At 45.1% G+C, this 24,567-nt stretch overlaps 1 protein-coding gene across 1 annotated transcript in view; it reads right to left on the bottom strand.

Moving 5' to 3' along the window:
• Positions 1-5,991: 5,991 nt before the first annotated feature.
• The window catches only part of cps1 (carbamoyl-phosphate synthase 1, mitochondrial), an 84,738-nt gene continuing 66,162 nt past the window's right edge, over positions 5,992-24,567 (bottom strand). The window contains exons 33-38 of the mRNA XM_071355214.1: positions 21,622-21,696; positions 19,640-19,738; positions 11,891-11,950; positions 11,513-11,625; positions 7,259-7,388; positions 5,992-6,894 (exon numbers count right to left, since the gene is read on the bottom strand). Coding sequence (XP_071211315.1) covers positions 6,736-6,894; positions 7,259-7,388; positions 11,513-11,625; positions 11,891-11,950; positions 19,640-19,738; positions 21,622-21,696 — 636 coding nt within the window. The 3' untranslated portion in view covers positions 5,992-6,735. The remainder of the gene's footprint in view (positions 6,895-7,258; positions 7,389-11,512; positions 11,626-11,890; positions 11,951-19,639; positions 19,739-21,621; positions 21,697-24,567) is intronic.

The raw sequence follows: 24,567 nt of genomic DNA, 5'->3' as shown, positions 1-24,567 counted from the left end.
TGAGTGTTGGAGTGTGCCCCTGGTTATCTGTAATAATGTCTGAGTGTTGGAGTGTGCCCCTGGTTATCTGTAATAATGTCTGAGTGTTGGAGTGTGCCCCTGGTTATCTGTAATAATGTCTGAGTGTTGGAGTGTGCCCCTGGTTATCTGTAATAATGTCTGAGTGTTGGAGTGTGCCCAGGGCTATCTGTAATAATGTCTGAGTGTTGGAGTGTGCCCAGGGCTATCTGTAATAATGTCTGAGTGTTGGAGTGTGCCCCTGGTTATCTGTAAATGATGTCTGAGTGTTGGAGTGTGCCCAGGGCTATCTGTAATAATGTCTGAGTGTTGGAGTGTGCCCCTGGTTATCTGTACATGATGTCTGAGTGTTGGAGTGTGCCCAGGGCTATCTGTAATAATGTCTGAGTGTTGGAGTGTGCCCCTGGCTATCTGTACATGATGTCTGAGTGTTGGAGTGTGCCCAGGGCTATCTGTAATAATGTCTGAGTGTTGGAGTGTGCCCCTGGTTATCTGTAAATGATGTCTGAGTGTTGGAGTGTGCCCCTGGTTATCTGTACATGATGTCTGAGTGTTGGAGTGTGCCCCTGGTTATCTGTACATGATGTCTGAGTGTTGGAGTGTGCCCCTGGTTATCTGTAAATGATGTCTGAGTGTTGGAGTGTGCCCCTGGTTATCTGTAATAATGTCTGAGTGTTGGAGTGTGCCCCTGGTTATCTGTACATGATGTCTGAGTGTTGGAGTGTGCCCCTGGTTATCTGTACATGATGTCTGAGTGTTGGAGTGTGCCCCTGGTTATCTGTACATGATGTCTGAGTGTTGGAGTGTGCCCCTGGTTATCTGTAAATGATGTCTGAGTGTTGGAGTGTGCCCCTGGTTATCTGTAATAATGTCTGAGTGTTGGAGTGTGCCCCTGGTTATCTGTACATGATGTCTGAGTGTTGGAGTGTGCCCCTGGTTATCTGTACATGATGTCTGAGTGTTGGAGTGTGCCCCTGGTTATCTGTACATGATGTCTGAGTGTTGGAGTGTGCCCCTGGTTATCTGTAAATGATGTCTGAGTGTTGGAGTGTGCCCAGGGCTATCTGTAATAATGTCTGAGTGTTGGAGTGTGCCCCTGGTTATCTGTAAATGATGTCTGAGTGTTGGAGTGTGCCCAGGGCTATCTGTAATAATGTCTGAGTGTTGGAGTGTGCCCCTGGTTATCTGTACATGATGTCTGAGTGTTGGAGTGTGCCCAGGGCTATCTGTAATAATGTCTGAGTGTTGGAGTGTGCCCCTGGTTATCTGTAAATGATGTCTGAGTGTTGGAGTGTGCCCAGGGCTATCTGTAATAATGTCTGAGTGTTGGAGTGTGCCCCTGGTTATCTGTACATGATGTCTGAGTGTTGGAGTGTGCCCAGGGCTATCTGTAATAATGTCTGAGTGTTGGAGTGTGCCCCTGGCTATCTGTAAATGATGTCTGAGTGTTGGAGTGTGCCCAGGGCTATCTGTAATAATGTCTGAGTGTTGGAGTGTGCCCCTGGTTATCTGTAAATGATGTCTGAGTGTTGGAGTGTGCCCCTGGTTATCTGTAAATGATGTCTGAGTGTTGGAGTGTGCCCCTGGTTATCTGTACATAATGTCTGAGTGTTGGAGTGTGCCCCTGGTTATCTGTACATGATGTCTGAGTGTTGGAGTGTGCCCCTGGTTATCTGTACATGATGTCTGAGTGTTGGAGTGTGCCCCTGGTTATCTGTACATGATGTCTGAGTGTTGGAGTGTGCCCCTGGTTATCTGTAAATGATGTCTGAGTGTTGGAGTGTGCCCCTGGTTATCTGTAAATGATGTCTGAGTGTTGGAGTGTGCCCCTGGTTATCTGTACATGATGTCTGAGTGTTGGAGTGTGCCCCTGGTTATCTGTAAATGATGTCTGAGTGTTGGAGTGTGCCCCTGGTTATCTGTAATAATGTCTGAGTGTTGGAGTGTGCCCAGGGCTATCTGTACATGATGTCTGAGTGTTGGAGTGTGCCCCTGGTTATCTGTAATAATGTCTGAGTGTTGGAGTGTGCCCCTGGTTATCTGTACATGATGTCTGAGTGTTGAGTGTGCCCCTGGTTATCTGTACATGATGTCTGAGTGTTGGAGTGTGCCCAGGGCTATCTGTAATAATGTCTGAGTGTTGGAGTGTGCCCCTGGTTATCTGTAAATGATGTCTGAGTGTTGGAGTGTGCCCCTGGTTATCTGTACATGATGTCTGAGTGTTGGAGTGTGCCCCTGGTTATCTGTACATGATGTCTGAGTGTTGGAGTGTGCCCCTGGTTATCTGTACATGATGTCTGAGTGTTGGAGTGTGCCCCTGGTTATCTGTAAATGATGTCTGAGTGTTGGAGTGTGCCCCTGGTTATCTGTAAATGATGTCTGAGTGTTGGAGTGTGCCCCTGGTTATCTGTACATGATGTCTGAGTGTTGGAGTGTGCCCCTGGTTATCTGTAAATGATGTCTGAGTGTTGGAGTGTGCCCCTGTTTATCTTTCATAATGTCTGAGTGTTGGAGTGTGCCCCTGGTTATCTGTACATGATGTCTGAGTGTTGGAGTGTGCCCCTGGTTATCTGTAATAATGTCTGAGTGTTGGAGTGTGCCCCTGGTTATCTGTACATGATGTCTGAGTGTTGGAGTGTGCCCCTGGTTATCTGTAATAATGTCTGAGTGTTGGAGTGTGCCCCTGGTTATCTGTACATGATGTCTGAGTGTTGAGTGTGCCCCTGGTTATCTGTACATGATGTCTGAGTGTTGAGTGTGCCCCTGGTTATCTGTACATGATGTCTGAGTGTTGAGTGTGCCCCTGGTTATCTGTACATGATGTCTGAGTGTTGAGTGTGCCCCTGGTTATCTGTACATGATGTCTGAGTGTTGGAGTGTGCCCCTGGTTATCTGTACATGATGTCTGAGTGTTGAGTGTGCCCCTGGTTATCTGTACATGATGTCTGAGTGTTGAGTGTGCCCCTGGTTATCTGTACATGATGTCTGAGTGTTGGAGTGTGCCCCTGGTTATCCGTACATGATGTCTGAGTGTTGGAGTGTGCCCCTGGTTATCTGTAAATGATGTCTGAGTGTTGGAGTGTGCCCCTGGTTATCTGTAAATGATGTCTGAGTGTTGGAGTGTGCCCCTGGTTATCTGTACATGATGTCTGAGTGTTGGAGTGTGCCCCTGGTTATCTGTAAATGATGTCTGAGTGTTGGAGTGTGCCCCTGGTTATCTGTAATAATGTCTGAGTGTTGGAGTGTGCCCCTGGTTATCTGTACATGATGTCTGAGTGTTGGAGTGTGCCCCTGGTTATCTGTAATAATGTCTGAGTGTTGGAGTGTGCCCCTGGTTATCTGTACATGATGTCTGAGTGTTGGAGTGTGCCCCTGGTTATTTGTAATAATGTCTGAGTGTTGGAGTGAGCCCCTGGTTATCTGTACATGATGTCTGAGTGTTGAGTGTGCCCCTGGTTATCTGTACATGATGTCTGAGTGTTGAGTGTGCCCCTGGTTATCTGTACATGATGTCTGAGTGTTGAGTGTGCCCCTGGTTATCTGTACATGATGTCTGAGTGTTGAGTGTGCCCCTGGTTATCTGTACATGATGTCTGAGTGTTGGAGTGTGCCCCTGGTTATCTGTACATGATGTCTGAGTGTTGAGTGTGCCCCTGGTTATCTGTACATGATGTCTGAGTGTTGAGTGTGCCCCTGGTTATCTGTACATGATGTCTGAGTGTTGGAGTGTGCCCCTGGTTATCTGTACATGATGTCTGAGTGTTGGAGTGTGCCCCTGGTTATCTGTACATGATGTCTGAGTGTTGGAGTGTGCCCCTGGTTATCTGTAAATGATGTCTGAGTGTTGGAGTGTGCCCCTGGTTATCTGTAAATGATGTCGGAGTGTTGGAGTGTGCCCCTGGTTATCTGTACATGATGTCTGAGTGTTGAGTGTGCCCCTGGTTATCTGTAAATGATGTCTGAGTGTTGGAGTGTGCCCCTGGTTATCTGTAAATGATGTCTGAGTGTTGGAGTGTGCCCCTGGTTATCTGTACATGATGTCTGAGTGTTGGAGTGTGCCCCTGGTTATCTGTACATGATGTCTGAGTGTTGAGTGTGCCCCTGGTTATCTGTAAATGATGTCTGAGTGTTGGAGTGTGCCCCTGGTTATCTGTACATGATGTCTGAGTGTTGAGTGTGCCCCTGGTTATCTGTAAATGATGTCTGAGTGTTGGAGTGTGCCCCTGGTTATCTATAAATGATGTCTGAGTGTTGGAGTGTGCCCCTGGTTATCTGTAAATGATGTCTGAGTGTTGAGTGTGCCCCTGGTTATCTGTAAATGATGTCTGAGTGTTGGAGTGTTCCCCTGGTTATCTGTAAATGATGTCTGAGTGTTGGAGTGTGCCCCTGGTTATCTGTACATGATGTCTGAGTGTTGGAGTGTGCCCCTGGTTATCTGTAAATGATGTCTGAGTGTTGGAGTGTGCCCCTGGTTATCTCTAAATGATGTCTGAGTGTTGGAGTGTGCCCCTGGCTATCTGTAAATGATGTCTGAGTGTTGGAGTGTGCCCCTGGTTATCTGTAAATGATGTCTGAGTGTTGGAGTGTGCCCCTGGTTATCTGTAAATGATGTCTGAGTGTTGGAGTGTGCCCCTGGTTATCTGTAAATGATGTCTGAGTGTTGGAGTGTGCCCCTGGTTATCTGTAAATGATGTCTGAGTGTTGGAGTGTGCCCCTGGTTATCTGTAAATGATGTCTGAGTGTTGGAGTGTTCCCCTGGTTATCTGTAAATGATGTCTGAGTGTTGGAGTGTGCCCCTGGTTATCTGTAAATGATGTCTGAGTGTTGGAGTGTGCCCCTGGTTATCTGTAAATGATGTCTGAGTGTTGGAGTGTGCCCCTGGTTATCTGTAAATGATGTCTGAGTGTTGGAGTGTGCCCCTGGTTATCTGTAAATGATGTCTGAGTGTTGGAGTGTGCCCCTGGTTATCTGTAAATGATGTCTGAGTGTTGGAGTGTGCCCCTGGTTATCTGTAAATGATGTCTGAGTGTTGGAGTGTGCCCCTGGTTATCTGTAAATGATGTCTGAGTGTTGGAGTGTGCCCCTGGTTATCTGTAAATGATGTCTGAGTGTTGGAGTGTGCCCCTGGTTATCTGTAAATGATGTCTGAGTGTTGGAGTGTGCCCCTGGTTATCTGTAAATGATGTCTGAGTGTTGGAGTGTGCCCCTGGTTATCTGTAAATGATGTCTGAGTGTTGGAGTGTGCCCCTGGTTATCTGTAAATGATGTCTGAGTGTTGGAGTGTGCCCCTGGTTATCTGTAAATGATGTCTGAGTGTTGGAGTGTGCCCCTGGTTATCTGTAAATGATGTCTGAGTGTTGGAGTGTGCCCCTGGTTATCTGTAAATGATGTCTGAGTGTTGGAGTGTGCCCCTGGTTATCTGTAAATGATGTCTGAGTGTTGGAGTGTGCCCCTGGTTATCTGTAAATGATGTCTGAGTGTTGGAGTGTGCCCCTGGTTATCTGTAAATGATGTCTGAGTGTTGGAGTGTGCCCCTGGTTATCTGTAAATGATGTCTGAGTGTTGGAGTGTGCCCCTGGTTATCTGTAAATGATGTCTGAGTGTTGGAGTGTGCCCCTGGTTATCTGTAAATGATGTCTGAGTGTTGGAGTGTGCCCCTGGTTATCTGTACATTTTTAATAAAAGACAATGGTGCCGTCTGCTTTGCTTAATATAAGGAATTTGAAATTATTTCTACTTTAACTTTGACACTTGAGTATATTTAGAACCAAATATTTTTAGACTTTTACGTAAGTAGTACTTTACGGGGTGACTCACTTGTACTTGAGTAACTTTCTAGGTATCTATAGTTTTACTCAAGTATGACAATTGTGTACTTTTTCCAACACTGCACTCAACACACACATACAATCCTAGTTTGGTCCATAGCACCATTTTTAGACTTAAAAATGTTGAAGGCTTCTGAACTGGCGATCAAAATATCAAATGGCTTTTATGTTTTTTCAGTATGAGGAAAATACAGCCATACTAAGAGAAAGAAAAATGTGTTTGTGGAGTATAAACAGGAAAGATACTGCCCTTGGATGTGGTTTAATGAGATCACAAACCAACATACTATGTCCTCTATCCCTAGATGTGAAATGTCTTTAAAACACATGTATAAAGATTTGGCATAAAATTATGGGCTACATTTACAGGTGTCAATAACAATTTAACTTCTGGTATAATAACTATCTTTGCTACAGTAACTATCTTTGCTACAGTAACTATCTATGCTACAGTAACTATGTTTGGTACAGTATCCGCCAGACATCACAGAGGAAAAGAGACATGCAGCAACAGTTGTCATGGAAGACGAGCCCCGTGTCCAAATCTCTGTCCTTCCTCCTAAAGTGTTTGCTTCCCTTCATGGATTTCAGAGGAGTCGACTGATGTAAGAAATATGGTGTAAACTCCCTCTGGCCCAACATTCTTACACCAATCCAACACTTTAAAATCAATGGGGAGGAGTGCGTGAGTGCACACTTCAGGGGAAAGGGGACCAATACACCTCTACTCTGTAAAGAAGCATGTCACGTGAAAGGTCAAGGGTCATCATGGTCACCCTGATGGAGTGTGCTGTGTCTGGGCCCTGTGGGGGAGGATGAGGGAGGGTCAGAGATAGGGTCGGGGATAGCGGGAGAGATGAGAAGAGGCGGGGGAAGGAAGGGTGCAGCTCTAGCCCTGCAGTCCGGTGGCAGCGTCCCTAAGGCGGTCAGCTTCCTTTTCGAGGTCAGCGTCCCGTTGGCGGTCAGCGTCCCGTTGGCGGTAGTGGAACAGGCTGGTGGTGTCCAACTCGCTGGCATACTTTATGGCCTCAGCAAACAGCTTGACCACCTGAAGGGACCACAGGGAAAGGTTCAGAGATGGGGTCAATTCAATTTCAATTCAGGAAGTACTCCAATTCCAAATAATGCTTTTCTATGAGTAAAACTTGGAATTGCAGTTCACTTCCTGAATTGAAATGAAACTGACTCTGGAAAGGTGTCTCAATCTGTTTAAGAACATGATTGTCAGTTCAATTCTTGTAAGTACTGTAAGTTGCTTTGGATGTGTGTGTGTGAGCTTGCATGTGTCTCTGTATGTGTGTCCCTGCGTGTGTGTGTCTGTATGGCATGGAGTATGCATGTTTGTGTACCTGCATTTGTCCCTCTGTGTGTGTGTGTGTGTGTGTGTGTGCCTTGTCACTGTGTCTGTGTACCTGGTGGTTGGTGATGAGAGGCACCCCGTGGTCCACAGCCATCCTGCGGATCAGGAAATTGTCCCTGAGGAACTTGCTGTTGTTGTTGGGAAGGTTTATCACCAGGTCAATGTGGCCCTCGTTGATCAGCCTACACACATACACAGAGAAAGGTTACAGTGAACCGAGGAGAATAGGAGAGGAGAGAAAGGGAGAGGAAAAGAGAGGAGGAAATATGAGGAGAAGAGGAAAACAGGGCTGTGGATAAACAGACGAGGTAAAGCATCTAAAGATACCTTTATATCTGAAGCCTTTTGTCAGACAGAGACACATCAGGATGGAAGGCAAATGATAATATGGAGGGGACACAGATGACAACCACATTAAAACAAAGGTGACATCAAATCCTCTGTCCACACACACACACACACACACACACACACACACACACACACACACACACACACACACACACACACACACACACACACACACACACACACACACACACACACACACACACACACACACACACACACACACACACACACACACACACCTCTCTCCTGAGGCTGACAGCAGCACTGTGTAAGGAGGAGTAGTGTGTGTGTGTGCGCACTCCTCTTTGTTATATTTCATAATTCCTTATAATTCTGTGTAATTGGACTGTGTGTTCTGAGACATCATTCAGAGTTTAATCACACGCCAAATATATTATAGTGATGAAGCAGTAATAGCTGTAAGGAGTGAGATGTTAGCAAAATACTAGGGATGTGCATCTTTCCCTACCATCTAGATACTGTACATGGGCTCCGATACTATACATGATTGATACGTTTTAGCTTGAAACCATTTGTGGGATTCGGTTTGATTAGAGAACGAATCGTTGCGATTCAGTTTGATGCACTAACATTCGTTGCATAAACAAATTCAATTTCCAATCTAAATTAAAATCCTCTGCTGATTAGCTCATGAGTTGGGCCTCTCTGATCCGGATCTGTCTGAACGGACTTCTGTGTATGTGTGTGTGTGTGTGTATAAATGATGCATGTCTATGGTGTATCTACTATTTTGGCACCTGAGCTGAGCCATAAGGGAAACTAGGCACCACCTCACTACCAATATCAGATTAGTGGGGGAACGTGTTTTTAGTCCCCCCACTTCGGTTCTGAAATCACCATCACCCACTAAATTAACTTGTCATTTTTGCAGATTAAGTGTTTGAGCTAGTAATGTATCAATATTTATCGTTTACAAATGAGCTATGACATAGCCAATTAATATATAGCACAACTTTGGATTTAACCCCCCCCCATCTCAAAATCGAATGCTTATGACCGTTGAAGTTTTTACAGAGTAACCTTATTTTTCCTCCCGCTTCAGCCATGCAGCGTGCCTCACAAAACTTGATTGTTGTTCTTGTTATGAAAATATTAACTTTACCCTGTATATCTAAAAATTACCATAAACACTGATTGTTTAAAGCCAAACTACCTAAAAAACTATTGCTGTTGGTGAACCTGAACAAGCTAAGTAAAATCTATACTAAGTCCGTTCATCAGGTATAGCCAAATGTCTCCAATAGCTTACATTTATTCCGGTAACATACAATACAATACATACAACCGCACATAGATAACAATAACAACCTAGCAGATTTCATAGGTTGTCACTCAACTAATAAAGCCTAATATCGCGCAAGCCAATTTAGCATTTGAATGCTGAAGGTGCCGTGTAGATGTTCAAGATCAGGCCGCCAACCTCGCGTTGGAACAGTGTGTGAAGCTGGGCACAGTGCACAGTGGCCACGCACGCCTCCAACTCAATCATCAAGTTTGCAAACAACACAGTAGTAGGCCTGATTACAAACAATGACGAGACAACCTACAGGGAGCAGGTGTGGGCCCTGGGAGTGTGGTGTCAGGAAAACGTCAACCAAACAAAGCTGATCGTGGACTTCAGGAAACAGCAGAGGGAGCACCCCCCTATCTACATTGACGGGACCGCAGTGGAGAAGGTGGAAAGCTTAAAGTTCCTCGGCGTACACATCACTGACAAACTGAAATGGTCCACCCAAACAGACAGTGTGGATCTGGAGTTCTGTATGGGCCAAAATCCCTGCTGCAGTGTGTGCAAACCTGGTCAAGAACTACAGGAAACGTATGATCTCTGTAATTGCAAACAAAGGTTTCTGTACCAAATATTAAGTTCTGCTTTTCTGATGTATCAAATACTTATGTGATGCAATAAAATGCAAATGAATTACTTAAAAATCATACAATGTGATTTTCTGGATTTTTGTTTTAGATTCCGTCTCTCACAGTTGAAGTGTACCTATGATAAAAAATTACAGACCTCTACATGCTTTGTAAGTAGGAAAACCTGCAAAATTGGCAGTGTATCAAATACTTGTTCTCCCCACTGTATGTATATTAGTGGGGCGGCAGGTAGCCTAGTGGTTACAGCGCTGGACTAGTAACCGGAAGGTTGCAAGAGCAAATCCCCCGAGCTGACAAGGTAAAAATCTGTCATTCTGCCCCTGAACAAGGCAGTTAACCTACTGTTCCTAGGCCGTCATTGAAAATAAGAATTTGTTCTTAACTGACTTGCCTAGTTAAATGAAGATAAAAAAAATAATATACTGTATTCTATTCTACTGTATCTTAGTCTATGCCACTCCTGTCACGACTCCCGCCGAAGTCGGCTCCTCTCCTTGTTCGGGCGGCGCTCGGCGGTCGACGTCACCGGTCTTCTAGCCATCGCCGCTCCACCTTTCATTTTCCATTTGTTTTGTCTTGTTTTTCCGCGCACCTGTTTTTACATTCCCTCATCACTCTACGTGTATATTATCCTCTGTTCCCCCCATGTCTGTGTGTGTAATTGTTTGTTACGTGTCATGTGTGACGCTTCATGCTGGATTTTCGCCGGGTCTTGTTTGGAACCCGTGGTATTGTATGCTGTACATTATTTGTGTGACGAGTGCGCTATTTGCTTTTTGCCTTTGGCAGGAGTGTTGTTACGCAGTTGCGTCCGACTGTTTTCCTTCTGCCAAATAAAGTGTGCCTGTTCACTCATCTCTGCTCTTCTGCACCTGACTTCAGTTAGCCAGTTGCGCAAACTTTTGACAGCTCTGACATGGCTGGTCCAAATATTTATATATTCTTAATTCCATTCCTTTACTTTAGATTTGTACGTATTGTGTGTATTGTTGTGAAATTGCTAGATATTACTTGTTAGATATTACTGCATTGTTGGAGCAAGAAACACAAGCATTTCGCTACAACCACAATAACATCTGCTAAACACCAATAACATTTGATTTGATTGCCTGGGGTTGTTCGGGATGCAAAATTACTTGTTGATCAATGACTGTCAACACAGTTACATGCTTAGTTCGACACTGAAGGAGATTACGCATCAGTTGTCACAAAAGATCCACATCAAACTAGACTGCAGTAGAGAGAGTCACGAGTTTTAAGTTCTTCGGTGTCCACATCACAGAGAACTTGTCATGGACCAACAATACCACCACTCTTGACAAGATGGCGCAACAGTGTCTCTACTTCCTAAGACGGCTAAGGAAATTTGGCACGCTGCCCCGGGTGTTCTCCAAATACTCCCGCTTCATCATCGAGAGCGTCCTGACCGGTTTCATCACAGCCTGGTACGGGAATTGCTCCGTTCACAACCGCAAGGCCCTCCAGTGGGTGGTGAAGACGGTCCAGTCCATCACTGAGACCGTGCTCCCACCCATCCAGGACATCTACTCAAAACGGTGCCCGAGGAAGGCTTGCAGCATCATCAAGGACCCCACACACCCCAGACACGTGCTGTTCTCCGTAATGCTGACCGTATTGGAGAATGAGGTCTGATACCAACAGGCTCAGAGACAGTTTCTATCTACAAGTCATCAGACTACTGAACACTTGAATTGGACTGACCACCTGCTCTGATTCTCCACACCTTAGCACACAGGCACTCATTCATGCACACACCCACACAGACATACACACACACATATACATTCATACTACACACACACATCACAACTGCTGCTACCAGACTCTGTGTATACACTGTCCCCCCATTCCCCAATACACATGTTAATATTGGACTAGAAATTGTACCATCCTGTATTATAATTATACTAAATGGTTTATTCTATTGAAACATTTACTTTATGTTCGTATTCTTATCTTTTATTTCTTATTGTTGTTGCTTTGTCGAGAACTTGCAAGAAAGCATTTCATTTTCATTGCCCTTATCCCCTCTCACCTGATAATACTGGGCAAGCTGTCGTCTCCTCCCTCCTGGCTGGGCCATGCCACAGGGGTGGCGGGCACGTCATTGGCAGAGAGCCAGGCCGAGGTGGCCTCTGTAGCAAAGAGCTGGAGGAGAGACCACACACACACACACAGAGGTAGAGAAGCAAATGTCAGTTTGTTCTCTTTCTCTTCAGTTCCTCTGTGTTGTGGTGGGTTGTTTTGGGTTGTGCATAGACTATCAGGTCGACTAGCCGTCTAACTCATGACTGAACTTCCAATAGGAGAGAAGCATTTTGCTACACCCGCAATAACATCTGCTAAACACGTGTATGTGACCAATAAAATTTGATTTGAAGAGTAGTAATTGAGAACGATCAGTAGTACTCACCTTAAAGCCTTCTTCATTCAGCTGGTGTGCTGTGGCTAAGAAGTTGGGCCGGAACGAATGCTGAGGGAGGTAAAAACCGAATCAGAATCACAAACTAAGCCCTGGTCAAAAAGTAGTGCACTACATAGGGAATAGGGTGCCATTTGGGATGCATCTGAGTCTCTGACCCTCGGTAGCCTTTGCTTTTGAACATCAATAGAGGAGAAACAGAAGAAACACCTCTCTAAGATTCAATCTGTACATTCTTTCCTCCTCTTCTCCTCTCTGTGAGCCAGATCAACAGCAGAGTTGTGTCATCACACTGTGTTAAACAGGACCAAGTAATCAGGTTTGTAAAGGCGTGTCAGATTCACAGCCATGTAGGCTGGTCATTAGGAGGGAAAGGTAGAAGAGAAACACAGCCTCGGTCGCTAATTCTGATTTCACACCACCCTCCGCTCTGTCCCTAGTACCTGCAGACACAGATTTCACACCACCCTCCGCTCTGTTCCTAGTACCTGCAGACACAGATTTCACACCACCCTCCGCTCTGTTCCTAGTACCTGCAGACACAGATTTCACACCACCCTCCGCTCTGTTCCTAGTACCTGCAGACACAGATTTCACACCACCCTCCGCTCTGTCCCTAGTACCTGCAGACACAGATTTCACACTAGTGTCCACCCCTTGCTGAAGTCTTATTAGAGATGGACATGGACCATGACCCTTTAACAAACTCTCTCTTCATTCCTCTCTCTCCCTTCATCCTTCCATCTCTCGCCCTCTCTTGCAGGGTTTCCGTAAGCCGGTAATTGACGGCTTTTGGCCGATAAAATAAATGAAAAGTCGATAAATAAAATTTTAGCTGGCCAAATTGTCCGTAGCAGCATATCATACATCCCGATTTCGTGCTTCAGCACCATTTTCTCACTCCTTGTGCGATGCCTTATGCGCCTGCTGCTGATGATGGAGAGAGAGCAAGAGAGGAGCCTTGGGCTACTGTTTCTAGTGAAGATGGATGCCTTTTTCATTGAAGTAAAACAAAAACGGTTTAAACCAGTTTGCAAGTGTTTTGTTTCATTTTGTTTTCTTGGAAAATGTTTTCCAAATGTAATGCTGTGTTTGTTGCAATATAATATCCTGCAGCCATTTTACAGGCGCAAGACACTAATCTGGACGCTTATAAGAAATCCCACTACGCCCTCAGAGGAACCATCAAACATTCAAAACGTCAATACAGGACCAAGATCGACACTTAATACACCGGCTCTGAAGCTCGTCAGATGTGGCAGGGTTTGCAAACTATCACGGATTACACAGTGAAATCCAGTCGCGAGCTGCCCAGTGACACGAGCCTACCAGACGAGCTAAATGCCTTCGATGCTCGCTTTGAGGCAAGCAACACTGAACCAACCATGCATGAGAGCACCAGCTGTTCCGGATGACTGTGTGATCACACTCTCCGTTGGCGACGTGAGTAAGACTTTTAAACAGGTTCACCGGCTGGCAAGTGTCTTCAATTACATTTTCAACCTTTCCCTGACTGAGTCTGTAATACCTACATGTTTCAAGAAGACCACCATAGTCCCTGTGCCCAAGAATGCTAAGATAACCTGTCTAAATGACTATCGCCCCGTAGCACTCACATCTGTAGCCATGAAAGGCTGGTCATTGCTCACATCAACACAATCATCCCAGACACCCTGGGCCCACTCCAATTCAGATACCGCCCCAACAGACCCACTGATGACACAATCTCTATTGCACTCCGCAGTGACCTTTCCCACCTGGACAAAAGGAACACCTACATGAGAATACTTTCCATTGACTCCAGCTCAGCGTTCAAAACCATTGTTTCCTCCAAGCTCATCACTAAGCTAAGGACCCTGGGACTAAACACCTCCCTCTGCAACTGGATCCTGGACTTCCTGACGGGCCGCCCCCAGGTGGTGATGGTTAGGCAACAACACATCCACCACACTGACCCTCAATGCGTGTGTGCTTAGTCCCCTCGTTTACCCATGACTGCGTGGCCGCGCAAGATGGCAACATTGCCAACGTGGTAGGCCTGATCACCAACTACGATGAGAAAGCCTACAAGGAGGAGGTCAGACACCTGGCAGTGTGGTGCCAGGACAACAACTTCTGTCTCAACGTCAGCAAGACAAACGAGCTGATTGTGGACTACAGGAAACAGAGGGCCGAGCACACCCCTATTCACATCGATGGGGCTGTAGTGGAGTGGGTGAGAGCTTCAAGTTCCTCGGTGTCCACATCACAAAGGACCTATCATGGTCCAAACACCATCATAGTCGTGAAGAGGGGATGACAATGCCTCTTCCCCTGCAGGAGGCTGAAAAGATTTGGCACTGGCCCTCAGATCTTCAAAAAGATATACAGCTACACCATTAAGAGCATGTTGACAGGCTGCATCACCGCTTGGTATCACTGCTTGGCATCTGACTGCAAGTCGCTACAGACGGTAGTGTGTACGCCCAGTACATCACTGCGGCCAAACTCCCTGCCATCCTGGACCTCTATACAAGGTGGTGTCAGAGAAAGGCCCTAAACATTTTTAAAGACTCCAGCCACCCAAGTCATCTCTCTGCTACCACACGACAAGCAGTACCGGAGTGCCAAGCCAGGGATCAAATGGCTTCTGAACAGCTTCTACCCCCAAGCCTTAAGACCGCTGAACAGGTAATCAAATGGCTACCCTGACTATTTGCATTGACCCCCCCCCCCCCCCCCTCTCTATAAATTTTTTGCACTGGCTCTACGCACACTCACTGGACTGTAACTGATTGCCTAATCAGTTTTATTCCAGCCTATCATACAGTGGACTAGCGTGGCACGGTAGTACTGAAACTTCGGTACTTCTTCGATACTAGAAAGGTTGTTACTTTCGGTAATTCTGAATGTGTTTGACGGATCAAGCCGGTTGATCAGCACAGTGGACCCCTTATTATAGTGTGCACTGTGCCTGCTCCACTTACTCACTGCTAGCCTACACTGGGAGGCTGCATCATGTTAGGTCCACTTACTCACTGCTAGCCTGCACTGGGAGGCTGCATCATGTTAGGTCCCCGGTAATGCTGCACAGAAGTTAACACAGTCTGGAATAATGTCCATTCAGGCTTTACAACGGAAGATGATACCGGTGCCTTCCAGCTTGTAGACTAACTTTCCTTGCTAGCTGACAGCTAAAGCTAACATCAATTCACTACCCTAGTACTTTGTTTGTGATAATATACAAACAATAACGCAAAACATGTTGATTTCAAAGCTAATTGCCAACAAAAACTTTATTAATTCCCTTATTTGGTCACTCTCTCACGTTTCTCCCAAAGTTGATCCTATTATCATTATTTTGATTTCACCTTTATTTAACTAGGCAATTGTGCACCGCCCTATGGGACTCCCAACCACGGCCGGTTGTGATACAGCCTGGAATCGAACTAGGGTCTGTAGTGACGCCTCTAGCAAAGAGATGCTGAGCCAATCGGGAGCCTTAATTATTAGCCTCAGCGAATAGACTGCCTCGTGAATGACGTCATTACTGGTTTTTATCTTTATGTCTTCCTAGCAGCAGACAGTTGCAGCAAACTCAAACTAACATTGAAATACAATGTAGCGTGTGAACTAAATTATATACAGTGCCCTCCGTAATTATTGGGACGGTAAAGCATTTTTTCTACTTTTTGTTCTAAGTTACAGATGCACAAATATCATACCCCCAAGACATGCTAACCTCTCACCATTCCAATAACAGGGGAGGATAGCATGTTTTTGGGGGGTATGATACACTACATGACCAAAAGTATGTGGACACCTGCTTGTCAAACATCTCATTCCAAAATCAGGGGCATTATATGGAGTTGGTCCCCCCTTTGCTCCACTCTTCTGGGAAGGTTTTGCACTAGATGTTGGAACATTGCTGTGGGGACTTGCCTCCATTCAGCCACAAGAGCATTAGTGAGGTCGGGCACTGATGTTGGGCGATTAGGCCTGGCTCGCTGTCGGCGTTCCAATTCATCCCAAAGGTGTTCGATGTGGTTGAGGTCAGTGAAGGCCAGTCAAGTTCTTCCACACCAATCTCGACAAACCATTTCTGTATGGACCTCGCTTTGTGCACGGGGGCATTGTCATGCTGAAACAGGAAAGGGCCTTCCCTAAACTGTTGCCACAAAGTTGGAAGCACCGAACTGTCTAGAATGTCATTGTATACCGTAGCGTTAAAATCTCCCTTCAATGGAACTAAGGGGCCTAGCCAGAACCATGAAAAACAACCCCAGACCATTATTCCTCCTCCACCAAACTTTACAGTTTGCACTATGCATTGGGGCAGGCATCTACTGGCATCTGCCAAACCCAGATTAGTCTGTTGGACTGCCAGATGGTGAAGCGTGATTCATCACTCCAGAGATCACGTTTCCACTGCTCCAATGGTGGCGAGCTTAACACCACTCCAGCTGACTCTTGACATTGCGCATTGTAATCTTAGGCTTGTGTGCGGCTGCTCGGTCATGGAAAACCATTTCACAAAGCTCCCAACGAACAGTTATTGTGTGAACGTTGCTTCCAGAGGCAGTTTGGAACTCGGTAGTGAGTGTTGCAACCCGAGGACAGACAATTTTTATGCTCTACGCACTTCAGTGGTCAGGTTCTGTGAGCTTGTGTGGCCTACCACTTCGCGGCTGAGCCGTTGTTGCTCCTAGACGTTTCTACTTCACAATAACAGCAATTACAGTTGACCGGGGCAGCTCTAGCAGGGCAGAAATTTTCCAACTTTTTGGAAAGGTGGCATCCTATGACGGTGCCACGTTGAAAGTCACTGAGCTCTTCAGTAAGGCCATTCTACTGCCAATGTTTGTCTATGGAGATTGCATGGCGGTGTGCTCGATTTTATATACCTGTCAGCAACGGGTGTGGTTGAAATAGCCAAATCCACAAATTTGAAGGAGTGTCCACATACTTTTGTATATATAATGTATTTGTGCATCTAACTTTCCCAGTCATCATAATTCATGATTCATTCAGAATTATCCGTAATCATTGTAGCGTCCACATTCATGTAGTAGTGTTTAGAAACATATTGCATGCTTATTTACAATAAAAGTGACTCCAAAATGACATAAATTTCTACTGAGAGCAAAATAATCTGAAACACAACCAAAACAAACAGCGAATACATCCAACAAGTTTGTACAGTCACAAGCTTAATGTGGTCATTGCGTGCTATGAATATGGGACCAAATAGCTAACTTTTTACTACTTTAATACACATCAGTACATTTTTGCCAATATTTTTGCTCCTCTAAAATGGTTCCCCTGATATGAATGAAAATTCAAATTAAAGCTGACAGTCTGCACTTTAACCTCATAGTTATTCTTTGATTTCAAATCAAAACTTTTGAAGTATAGAGTAAAAATAAGAAAAAACACTTTACTGTCCCAATTACTACGGAGGGCACTGTAACTGGCCAAGAAACACGAGGACAAAGTCACACTTTAGTAGCCTTTCTAGTCAATTTGACCAAACCTCTACATGTGGCTTTGCTCTGTGTGACCACCCGCCAACGTGGCTGGTGAAATAGACATTCTTACCCGCCAATGTAAAAAATATACCCAATTTGGCAGGTGTTCATTTCTAACCCTGACTATAGTGGATCACTAAGCCTATAGGCCTATGCATGCAATGTGCTGATGCATTTAGTGCTCAAATCTCCGACAGCTGAACTGTGAGGTGGACAATTATCGTTTTAGGAAAGTAATATCCCTGGTTTATTGATTCCGTTGTCTGCGTGGGTGGACACCCCAATGGGTTACGCACCCAAAGCATATGGATGACTGGTCCATTTCTCAACTGTCCGATAAATTCAACTCTTCCCGGCCACTTGTCCGGCCCCAAATTCTCCTAATGGAAACCCTGCTCTCCGGGTGGGTGAATAGAATCCAGTGGTCATTTGGACATCAGTAAGTTCCATAGTGGCGAGGCGGAGGAGAGGAGGATAAAAGGATGGGACATGACATTGGTACTGTCAGATCTTTAAGCAGCACCAAGGCCTCCTGGAGTACTAGTAGCACCGGGAATTGCCAGGGACCTCACGATACGATATTATCACCATACTTTGGTGCCGAAAGTGTATTGCGATTCTCACAATTCTATATTGTGATTGAATACTGTGATTTTAGTGCGATTCGCTGTTCTAAACATATTAATCACCATGTCTGCTGCAGAGGGACAAGAGAGAGCCATGAGCAAAATGTTGATCAGTAATGGAAATAAAAGTACTGAAAACAAATTGGCTCCCTATTTAAAAAGAAGATGGACAACAAGCTATGAAGAAAATACTGTTTTGGTGCAAGTGCAGCCAACTAGCACAAAAATTATATTGCGATAGTCAAAACTATACGATATATCGTCAAAAATAATATCCTGATATGTAACTGTATCGATTTTCTTCCCCCATTACTAGGTACTAGGCCTTCATAACGCAAGACATATTCTCCTGGTGGGTAGCAGGCCTTCATAGTGCTAGACATATTCTCCCATCAGACCTGCACTGAGTACTTGTGACATGTGGAGCTGAATGCCATGATGAGAAATAACCACTGTCAACTTTCATCTGGCCCTCAAAGGACTTCCTCACACACAGACAGTCTGTCACCGGAGACAGGGAGAACGAGTGAGCGGAGAGGGGGGAGAGAAGGGAGGAGGAAGAAAGGGAGGGAAAAGAGAAGGAGAGAGTGAAAGGACAGGAAGGAGAAAGAGATGGAGAGAAGAAGAGTCTGTCACCAGAGAGAGGGAGGAGACAGGGAGGAAGAGAGAGAGGACAGGGGGGAGGGTAAGAGAGGGGAGGAGGGAGAGAGGGAAAAGAGAAGGAGAGAGTGAAAGGAGAGGAGGGAGAAAGAGGGGAAGAAAGAGAGGAAGAGCGAGAGGGGGGGAAATGTAGAGGGGGCGAGAGGGAGGGCGAAGGAAGAGAGGAGGATGTGGTGACTCTACAGAGCTCCTAATGCCCTGTTTATCCATATCTCTCTCTACCTGATGAAAACATAGACACAGAAGACTTTATAAACAAGACCTTCCTCTCTCAATACAAGACCTCTATGTAAGTATCTGATGTACACACAGGCACAGACATACACACGTTTAACTTTCCATCAGAAGTGCTGTCGCAGCCATGGGAGACCAGTCCTTGGATCGATGATCATTTATGATATGAATGCATCAGCCTTTTACAGATCCTGCTATTCAGCTTTAGTGTGGCTAGCTAGGAGCAGGCCTGAGGCACTCATTCATAACCCCACTGACTGGCTCGTTGAGGAGCGCTAGCTGCATATTACACATGAACACTACATTAATCTTACTAGCTGCACACGCATGGCTGTTTCTGACACACACATGAGAAACAGCAACCTTTTTAAACTGCGTCCCACATGGCACCCTATTTCATATATGGTGCACTTCTTTTGACCAGTATAATAGGGCTCTGGTCAAAAGTAGTGCACTATATAAGGAATAGGGTGTAATTTGGGACGTACATCTTTCTAACCGCTTTTGTCTACTCTGTTTTAGTATCGGTCATGTACCTGAAAACAGCTTTTTACAGAGCAAAGGACTTTGGAAAGAGACTTGGGAAGAAAAAAAAATCCTGACAATTGTGAGATTATGGATTAAACAATTTGAGAGTGTTTGAAAAAGGGAAGTGTCAGTGGACTGAGGCTTGTTAACCCTGATGTGTACTCTCTTGAACCACACACACAGACCTGGATCCCGATGAGGATGCCTTTTGTAGGCAGCTTGAAGCCAGTGGATAGCATAGCCTTGAGGAAGGCAGAGTAGATGTTTGGTCCAAAACAAGCCACCTGCAAGGAGGGAGACAGACACCTGTTAAGTGTATATATGTGTGTGTGTGTGTGCATGTACATACATGTGTGTGCGAGCGCGTATGTGTGCGTACATGTGTAATCTGTGTGTGTGTGTGTGTGTGTGTAATGTATGTGTCTGTGTAATGTATGTGTATGCGTGCTAGTGCCTATATACACTGCTCAAAAAAATAAAGGGAACACAAAAATAACACATCCTAGATCTGAATGAATGAAATATTCTTATTAAATACTTTTTTCTTTACATAGTTGAATGTACTGACAACAAAATCACACAAAAATTATCAATGGAAATCAAATTTATCAACCCATGGAGGTCTGGATTTGGAGTCACACTCAAAATTAAAGTGGAAAACCACACTACAGGCTGATCCAACTTTGATGTAATGTCCTTAAAACAAGTCAAAATGAGGCTCAGTAGTGTGTGTGGCCTCCACGTGCCTGTATGACCTCCCTACAACGCCTGGGCATGCTCCTGATGAGGTGGCGGATGGTCTCCTGAGGGATCTCCTCCCAGACCTGGACTAAAGCATCCGCCAACTCCTGGATAGTCTGTGGTGCAACGTGGCGTTGGTGGATGGAGCGAGACATGATGTCCCAGATGTGCTCAATTGGATTCAGGTCTGGGGAAAGTGCGGGCCAGTCCATAGCATCAATGCCTTCCTCTTGCAGGAACTGCTGACACACTCCAGCCACATGAGCTCTAGCATTGTCTTGCATTAGGAGGAACCCAGGGCCAACCGCACCAGCATATGGTCTCACAAGGGGTCTGAGGATCTCATCTCGGTACCTAATGGCAGTCAGGCTACCTCTGGTGAGCACATGGAGGGCTGTGCGGCCCCCCAAAGAAATGCCACCCCACACCATGACTGACCCACCGCCAAACCGGTCATGCTGGAGGATGTTGCAGGCAGCAGAACGTTCTCCACGGCGTCTCCAGACTCTGTCACGTCTGTCACATGTGCTCAGTGTGAACCTGCTTTCATCTGTGAAGAGCACAGGGCGTCAGTGGCGAATTTGCCCATCTTGGTGTTCTTTGGCAAATGCCAAACGTCCTGCACGGTGTTGGGCTGTAAGCACAACCCCTACCTGTGGATGTCGGGCCCTCATACCACCCTCATGGAGTCTGTTTCTGACCGTTTGAGCAGACACATGCACATTTGTGGCCTGCTGGAGGTCATTTTGCAGGGCTCTGGCAGTGCTCCTCTTGCTCCTCCTTGCACAAAGGCGGAGGTAGCGGTCCTGCTGCTGGGTTGTTGCCCTCCTACGGCCTCCTCCACGTCTCCTGATGTACTGGCCTGTCTCCTGGTAGCGCCTCCATGCTCTGGACACTACGCTGACAGACACAGCAAACCTTCTTGCCACAGCTCGCATTGATGTGCCATCCTGGATGAGCTGCACTACCTGAGCCACTTGTGTGGGTTGTAGACTCCGTCTCATGCTACCACTAGAGTGAAAGCACCGCCAGCATTCAAAAGTGACCAAAACATCAGCCAGGAAGCATAAGAACTGAGAAGTGGTCTGTGGTCACCACCTGCAGAACCACTCCTTTATTGGGGGTGTCTTGCTAATTGCCTATAATTTCCACCTGTTGTCTATTCCATTTGCACAACAGCATGTGAAATTTATTGTCAATCAGTGTTGCTTCCTAAGTGGACAGTTTGATTTCACAGAAGTTAGATTGACTTGGAGTTACATTGTGTTGTTTAAGTGTTCCCTTTATTTTTTTGAGCAGTGTATGTGTGTGTTTGTTTATACATGGTTGTTTGTGTGTGTGTGTGTGTGTGTGTGTGTGTGTGTGTGTGTGTGTGTGTGTGTGTGTGTGTGTGTGTGTGTGTGTGTGTGTGTGTGTGCACGCACACCTCTCCTGTGGAAGCCATTTCACAGCGCAGGACTGGGTCGGCATCACGAAGGCGAGGCCAGGAGAACATAGGAGCCTATCGTGGAGAAGATACAAACAGACAGACCATTTTGGTATTTTAACCTGTCGAGCTCAGTGGTGGAGACCTTCCCCAATCCTAATCTTAACCATTAGTGGGGGAAATGCTAAACTGACCCAAGATCAGTGTCTAGGGGCAACTTCACCCTATATTGTGACTGGAAGAATGGAAAGGTATCAAACGTGTTCAGTGTAACCTAAAGTATAAGCATTACTGAAAAAAGCAGTGCAAACTTTTCTTCTGCAATCACATATGTTCTGGTGATTTAAATCCTTATATCAGCATTATAATACCTTTTTAATGGTGTTAAAGGATGTGTCTACAGAAAGCTATTGATAAAAAGACATGTGGCTTTGGTTGGAAATTCAATCACACTTTGCTACACTCAACAACCGAGAGGAAATGGAGCATCAGGACTAATGCTTCAAATCAAACAGGTTTTGTGACAAGGCTGCCATCTAGAGGTGGAAAATCTCTCAAACCCCCAGATCAACCATGTTGTACATGTCATGGCTGGGATCTAAACCCCGGTCTCCCGCTCGGGATGCCAACATCTTTACCACTTGGCCAAGAGGGTATTCCCTCTCAACCAGTGTCGGTGTCAACTGATGGTTATTCAAAGTTACGGTTGCTGAATCTTTGTAGTGACTGCACCAAAAAAAAGAGAGAGAAAGAGAGAGAGAGAGACTTGTCATACCCTCAACTCTGACGTAAATGTAAGAAGTTAGAGCTTGGCTCACGTATAGACAGCAGACTAGACTATTCACTACTGTTTAATATTCTCTTCTACGCAAGCCTGGATAAAGTTACAGCCTTGAACCTTGAGAAGTTACAGAGAGGAGAGGAGACAGGGATTATACCTGGCCCATTGCCCCCTCCCTCCTCCCAACCACAGCTATTGTGCTGCCTCTCCTTTGTAATTACAACAGGAAATTACTTTGGGAGAAAACAGCGTTCAAGCACCAGCTGGCTGGCTGACTCCACACTCACACACCACTCACACATTTCAATCTACCAGTAACAGTTTAGTTAGTCACTGCCATAACCAGGGCCTAAAATTAAGACCCGCCAAATGCGAGTATATTTTTGCCACTGGCGGGTAAGAATGTCTAATTCACCAGCCACGTTGGAGGGTGGTCAGACTCAGGGCTTTACAGTGCGAGCATTTCATAAAAAGTCAATATCAACATCTGGGATTTTTTATTTCAGCTCATGAAACATGGGACCAACACTTTACATGTTGTGTTGATATTTTTGTTCAGTATTCTAAAGTTAGACTTTATCCTTGAGTTTCTTGGCTATTTACATTGTTTTGTTTACAAGTTAGGTTGTTTTTAAATATTTGAGTATGCTTCCACTGCTATCGAAGAGATGTCGTCGGCCTCTACTAGTCAAGATTCTCAAAAGGCACAGTGACCACTCGAGTGGCCCCGTTACCACGTTGTCGTGACGTGACTATCATTAATCTGATGACTGTTATTTATTGAATCAAACTAACTATGTTTAATTGTTACTCGATTAAATTAATCATGTAACAATTAACTCATTAGGAATTTGGGGCACCACGGGAAAAATTGTTTAACGAGTTACTACCTCCTGACTTAAACTCTAAAGATATCTGTATATCTCTTACATCAATAATAGTCAATTATTAATTATTACCTCATCAGTCTTATTCTGAATGTCGCATAATCCGTGGACCCGCAAGAACCCTAGCCCTTTTGAATATTCAGTACTACACAAATTGATTTAATTATTTATTTATTAACTAAATAATAACACAGAATACCATACACACTTACATGAGATAAAAGTCCCTAGTGGACTGACACGATATGACGGCTTGTTACACAATGGAAAGGCGGTGGGGAAAGATAAAGTGAGGGAGAGACAACTTATCGTACATACATTTGGAAACTACGGTCAGAGTAACCAGAATACTTAGCCCCCTAACCACTGCTCATTCAGATTACAAAATGCAATATATATTTACGCATAGATGTCGTTCTCTGTCGTCTCTGTTGAAACCAATCGATCTGTCTATGGGTAGTGGCTCAATATAAGGCTCTGGTTGTCTACCAGAGGTCACAATGTCTTTCTTAGTTGTAGAGCTTCTCTGGTCTTAGAGTGTTCGTTAGAAAAGATAGTTCAGACGTACCAACAGTTGAATCAGTGGGGATTGTCTCCCCTCGTGTCTTTAGTAAAAGTTCTAGGACCACTTTTTCATGCACAGCTGCAGACTGTTAATGTTCTGGTCTAGTCTACCTTCTTCACTCATGTTGAGAGTTTCTAACCATTTCGTAAAGTTCAGCTCGCGCTGTACGTCGGCTGGTCTGTAGAGTTTAAACCATTTTCAGCTGTGTAGCCACTGCTCCACACAGTTTGGCGTCAGTACAACGTTTCTAACCATTTCGTAACATTCAGCACGGGCTGTACGTCGGCTGGTCTGTAGAGTTTAAACCATTTTCAGCTGTGTAGCCACTGGTCCACGCAGTCTGGCGTCAAGACAACGTTTCTAACCATTTCAACGTGTAGCCACCTCTCCATGCTTTCTGGTCTGTATGTTAATTCTTAGCGAGTCCTTTAAAGCACTCTGGCCAAAGGGACATTCTGAACTCTGAGCTCACTTGGGCGTGGCTACTGACTGGGCACAAGTTTATTAAAAAAACAACTCATTTAGAAGGCTAAAATCACATTGCTGTCTTCACAAAATTATTCTCATATTTAATCATATCATTTTTACAACATTTAGATGTAAACCTGATACATAGAAAGCGTACACTTTCAGAGTTACCGTTACCATCTTTAATGACATCACAAAATAATAAACAACGTGACAGGATTATTATTTAAGTCCCCACCAACCAT

Source organism: Salvelinus alpinus, chromosome 20, assembly GCF_045679555.1.
Source record: "Salvelinus alpinus chromosome 20, SLU_Salpinus.1, whole genome shotgun sequence".
Classification (NCBI taxonomy): Eukaryota; Metazoa; Chordata; class Actinopteri; order Salmoniformes; family Salmonidae; genus Salvelinus; species Salvelinus alpinus.
Note: the sequence above shows the minus strand (reverse complement) of the source record. Positions and strands in the feature narration are given on the sequence as shown.